General features: G+C 33.3%; 1 protein-coding gene across 1 annotated transcript; it reads right to left on the reverse strand.

Annotated features, from left to right (window-relative positions):
• Positions 1 to 691: 691 nt before the first annotated feature.
• LOC135072799 (uncharacterized) lies at positions 692 to 5465 on the reverse strand. The gene is made up of 2 exons (XM_063966836.1): positions 4925 to 5465; positions 692 to 1458 (listed from the first exon to the last, which is right to left on the reverse strand). The coding sequence occupies exons 1-2, from the start codon at positions 5463 to 5465 to the stop codon at positions 692 to 694; spliced, it is 1308 nt and encodes a 435-aa protein (XP_063822906.1).
• Positions 5466 to 5935: the final 470 nt, after the last annotated feature.

The raw sequence follows: 5935 nt of genomic DNA on the forward strand, positions 1-5935 counted from the left end.
GATTACGGGCTAATTTGATATTTTCATAAATTAACGAAAAAATATTATTATAGGTTATTATATTATTATATTTAAATAAATTAAATGAAACCATCAATCGAGCTAGTAGAATTTATTTTATTATTCATCAATAATCAAATTCAGAACTTGAATATTCAACTGCAATGTCTGCTCATGAACGCTTCAAACTCGGTACTTCTTTCCCAATTCCATAAAATTCAACACTTAGAAAGTGGCAAAAAATTTTAAAATAGGTAGTTGAAACAAACCACAGCAAATTTTCATAGTGGACTGTACTATACGATAAACATGTCAGTCAATTTGACAACCTTTGTTTGTCGGAAACATTATTCAATGAAAATATTGTCCGAACCCTTAGTATTTCTCTTCGTCAAATACTTTAACACATTGTGAACCACTTTTCTTTCACGACTATAAAAAGATTTTAGCAATTTAATTCATAAAACCAATTGCGCACATTTAAAATAAACTTTGTTTACACTTTGACAGCAATAGACTGACATGCAAGGTTTTTTTTTTTTTTTTTTTTTGAACAGATTTAACGGCTTCGGATAGTGTCCTTACGGCCAATTCTTTAGTGAGTTATTTCTTTCTTTGTATTTTCATTCATGAGTACTTTCTGAGTGTTTTCAATGGATTTCTGTTCTTCTGTATCTTAGTTGAAATGTCTTCATAAATTTATATGTGTATTTACAATGTACTGGTAAATATGTGGGTACGTCTTTTCATTCGCTAGTATGGATGGCAAGAGGCGGGGAATATTTTCATCTTCTTGATAGATCTTCAGTAAGCCATCCACTAGCAGAAGCCTTTCCAAATTAAAGGCTGGGCACTGAAGAATAAGATGGTCTAAGTCTGCCGCATCTGCCTGGCAAAATTCACATTTATCTGTAGTGACCATTTTAATCCGTTTAAGGTGGGTTGGAAATTTTGCGTGTCCAAGTCGTAAGCGATTCATTGTAGTGATGAAACTTCTTGAGGTAGAACTTTGCGACTTGCAGTACCATGGTTTTCTTGGAAGTTTCTGTTGTATTTGTCCATACCATTTTCCTTTGGTTAATTTAGTGATATTCCACTCTTCATGCCAATTATCGAACATACGGGTTTTCAAGATGGAGTCATAGTCTGAGATGGGTACAGGGGGCGCTGGATACCGTGAATCGCCACTATATGGACTTTCTATCTTCATCAATCTGTCCACTATTTCATTGCCAGTAATCCCAGAATGCGAGGGGACCCACATAAACTCTATTTGCTTGCAATCATTATTCAATAATATTTCTCTTATTTTCGTTATGTAGATGTTGGTCTTGTAATGAATATGAGTGTTTTGAAGACAAGTGAGGACACTCAAGGAGTCGGTAACAATCAAGAAAGTATTCTCATCTCTTATTCCTCCAATATATTGCAATGCAGTATATATTGCATAGGCTTCCGCTGTGAAAATTGATGCGTTCTTATCAAGTGTAAAACATCTCCCAAACTTAACTCTTGAATCATAATACGCTGCTTTAGTGTTTTCCTCAGTTTTAGAACCGTCTGTGTATATCTTCCGATGCCGAACCTTTTCGCTATTTACAAATTGGACAAACTCATAGTTGTTATTAACTTTCTTCAAGCAAACCATTGGTATCTTAGTCTGAATTTCTAATGTACTTAGATCCCAATTTACCCTATGGTCTATGCATTTACAAATTTCTTTTAGTTCATTTAAATGCTCACATTGCAAAAGACAATTGTTGTAATACAAATTAAAGTACATTTTATTACTTAAAATCTTAACATAAAACTTTTCTGTTAAATATCTAAGTCTAACTAAGATTGGTGGAATCCCGGACTCTATTTCTAAGGAATTTATTGGAGTTGAACAAAAAGCTCCAGTTATAATTCTTAATCCCTTGTTTTGAATGACTTCTAGCTTACGATACAAAAAATTACTTAGATATCTCCCATAAACAATAAGTCCATAGTCATAATGAGATCTAACTATAGCCTTAAAGACCATATTTAAAATTTTTGGGTCCATTCCCCACGTAACACTTGCTAAGTGTCTCATGATATTTACAGTTTTTTGCATTGTATCTACAATTTTAAGCACATGAGAATGAAAAATTAATTGAGAGTCAAAAATAATACCTAAAAATCTCTTTTCTTCCACTAATTGAATATTTACAGAATTATATACAATATTTACATGATCACGAGACTGAGAATCATTTTTCTTAGTGAAAATCATGCCCGAGCTTTTAGTGGGATTTACATCTAGTTTCAACTTAACATTATAATACAAATATAATTGACGTAAAGCTTCATTAATAGTAAATTCGGCAAGTGATAAATTTCTATTAGTAGTGTACAACACAATATCATCTGCATATTGCAAAACCGATAATCTAGGAACTGAAATAAACCTATGTATTTGAGATGTGTACAGCAAGTAAATCAAGGGTGATAAGGTGGCCCCCTGAGGAACCCCTTTATAAACTAATTTTGGACCATGAAGGACATTGTTGAACTTTAAATAAACGGTACGCGAATAAAAAAAATCAAAAATCCATTTGCACACTTTACCTGGGATATTGAAGCTATGTAGAATCTCAACAAGGGTTAAAAGATTGACGTTATCAAACGCTCCACTCACATCTAAGAAGGTACATAATAAATAGCTGTGATCACAAAAAGATTCTTGAATATCACCTGTGAACTTTACAAGACTATCTAATGTAGAACGGCCTTTACGAAACCCAAATTGATCGTGAGGGATAATTAATCTAGATTCCACAAAAAGTTCTAATCTAGTCTTTAACATATTTTCAAAAATTTTCCCTACACAAGAAGATAAAGAAATAGGTCTGTAAGAATCAGCATATTTAGGATCCTTATCCGGTTTGAGAATAGGAACTACAGCGATAGTTTTCCATGACTTTGGTATTAAGCCAGCGGACCACAAATTGTTGAAAATATTAAGCAAAATTAATTTAGCTGAAGGGTCTAAGCGTTTAATCAAAATATACGGAATATCATCAAGTCCTGGAGAAGTGTCTTTTTTAGAATTTAAAGAAAAATTAAACTCTGTTTCAGTAAAAAGTGAATTCAAATGTATATTAAAATCATTAAAAACAAATAAATTGTTGAGGTGGTCAGTATCTACAGAATCATGATTAGGAGCTATTTTATCAAAAAAATCTTGTAAAAATTCTTCATCTTTGCTATCAGGCTTTGAAGCTTTTCTATTAAAAACTTTAATGAACTTCCATATTTTGCTGATTGGTGTACAACGATCAAAGCTAGAACACAATTTTTTCCAACTGATTATCTTTTGTTCTTTAATAATCAATCTTTTAGATGCTTCAAGTTTTTTATAAATAATGTAATTTTCTATTGTTGGATGACGTCTATACATATGAAGAGCTAATTTAGTTTCCTTAACTGCATTGGAACAAGTTTCATTCCACCATGGCATAGGCTTATAAACTTTGCGTCTATTATTACTATCATAAGTGTGTATCGGTATAAAATCTTTTCTCAAAGCATTTAATAAGTCACAAAATTCTGCATAAGCAAAGAGCGGGTCTGGATAATCAAGAAGATGATTAAAAATCGTTCTAGATTTGATTGTATAGCCTAACCAGTCAGCTTTTTTGTAAATAAACTTTTCAAAACTACAGGAATCTTGGTATATTTCACAATCATAATTTAAGTTAACTAAAGTAGGAAAATGATAGCTACCTAAGGTATCCTCTGTATAAACTGACCACTCTGCTGAAGCTGCTAATGAAGGAGATACGAATGCAATGTCGATTGCTGATGCCGAATGATTGGGACGGCTTAGTGTGGTAGGCTGACCATCGTTTAATATATACAAATTAATTTCATCAAGCATATCATAAATCTGAATACCTCTTGGCTTGTTTGTAGAAGACCCAAATGCTGTATGATGGGCATTGAAGTCGCCCATTACTAGAACTGGAGAAGGTAAAGAACTAATAATATTTTTTAAATTATTTACTGGAAAACGACCAGGACGTGGAGGACAATACGCACCCAAAACTGTTATTGAACTATTACGATTTACTTTTACACTAATGGCTAATGTTTGGATTCTATCATTACTTGCTGTAACAATTTCTGATGTTAAAAGAGAGTTTTTACAAATAATGGCAACACCACCGTAACCAGTGTCACTGTCATTTCTAAATATTTTATAACCTCTAAATTTTACTGAATCTGATGATTTTAACCAAGTTTCATTGAGAATTAAAATATCAATATTGAGTGTAATTAAAAGCTCACTTACGAAGGGAGTCTTAGGCTTAAGACTCTGAATATTGTGTTGAACAATAACTAAAGATTTACTATCCATTTTGAGAAACTTTCTTTAAAAACATTTCTTTAATATTAGAGGAATTAATTGGCAAGCTGTTTTCTTTGTCACAAAAAGTTAATAAAGTATCAACAATAGCTTTAATAATTAGATCATTATTGATAACATCAGTCAACAAGTTTTTATTTTTAATCTCTTTCGTGTCTTTAACATTTTGTTGTTGAGGTCGGGAACCTACTGCTTTGGCAAAAGATTTGTTTAAAGTTGGGAAGAAAGAACCCAAAGTAGTTTTGTTCATTATTTTATATTTGTTTTCTTCAATTTTCTGTTGTTTAACTGGACAAATCCTTGCCACAGCAATATGCTCGCCTTTACAATTGACACATAGAGGTTTGTTTGCGTTAGTACATTCTTTGTATGAGTGAGGTTGTGAACATATGGAGCATACGATGTTCCTTTTACAAAATTTAGTAGTATGACCAAATGCCATACATTTATAACACTGCATTACAGGCTTAATGTATTCAGTTACAGGTACAATGCTTAGACCATAGTTAACATGCTCGGGGAGTACATTACCTGCAAAGGTCAGAGATACAGTTTGCAATGGGATGATACCTTCAGGAGTGCGCTTCGTGAACCTTCTGACTGCCAGGATCTCCTGTGAACTGAGAAGTTTGTCAAATAGATGTTTGCAGCTAAGATCTGTGGGAATGTATCGTATAACTCCTATGCATTCTGATGTTGCCGCAGGGATGAAGGCTTTGATGTCATGAGAAGACAAGAATGTTGAGTTAAACAGTAACGCATTAGCATTCTTTGCATTATCAAAAATAACAGCATACCGCATTGCATTCACTCGTTTTATTTCTTTGACTCCCTTGTTGTACCGACTAAAAATGCTATTTAGGTAGATAGGGTCCTTGTTTCCAAACTTTACAGTGTCATTTGTGCTTTGTATGTATACAGGAAATATACAACCTGGAGAATTATCAGGATAACAACGTATATGGTTCTTCTTGTAGTATGGTGCATGTATAGACTCATCATCTTGTACTTCATCTACTTTTCTCTTCTTAGTATTATGCTTGGGGTCTTTACCCCCACTGTCAGAACTCATCTCGCCACTATAGCCGCTAATTTACTGTTAGATTAACTATTTAATTAAATTTTATTAAACTCGCAAAGAAAAAGTTGAACCTCCCGCCTCGAGAGCTTCCCGCCAAAAAAACGACATGCAAGGTGACATATCAATGAAGTTTTCAGTTACTGTTGCCATTAAAAGAAATTAGTACCATTAGTTTTCCGCAACATGGCGAGGGTTTTTATGTTCCTGGTCGGGCATAGAGTTATTAACCAACCAGGAGTAGCAGCGCGCGTTTATTTCCATACAAAAAATTTCGCCATTTCCTGAGGGGGACGAGGTAATGACATTTGTGTAACAGCTGATGGCGCTGGGACACTATCGATATTTTTGTCGATGAGAATCATTGCTCTATGGTTCATAGTATATGGTTTTTGTTTTAAATAATATGAATTAATTTTTATCATAAGGAAGATTCAATGTTTCAGATCTCTATTTACAGGAAA

Source organism: Ostrinia nubilalis, chromosome 6, assembly GCF_963855985.1.
Source record: "Ostrinia nubilalis chromosome 6, ilOstNubi1.1, whole genome shotgun sequence".
NCBI classification, from domain to species: domain Eukaryota; kingdom Metazoa; phylum Arthropoda; class Insecta; order Lepidoptera; family Crambidae; genus Ostrinia; species Ostrinia nubilalis.

What these genes read in the sequence shown, in the direction of transcription:
- LOC135072799 (XM_063966836.1), bottom strand. Translation starts at nt 5,465, where the DNA reads ATGAGTTCTGACAGTGGGGGTAAAGACCCCAAGCATAATACTAAGAAG. An exon ending in TGTATCTCTGACCTTTGCAG is followed by an intron (nt 1,459 to 4,924) that starts GTAATGTACTCC and finishes CAATTTTCACAG; the next exon opens with CGGAAGCCTATGCAATATAT.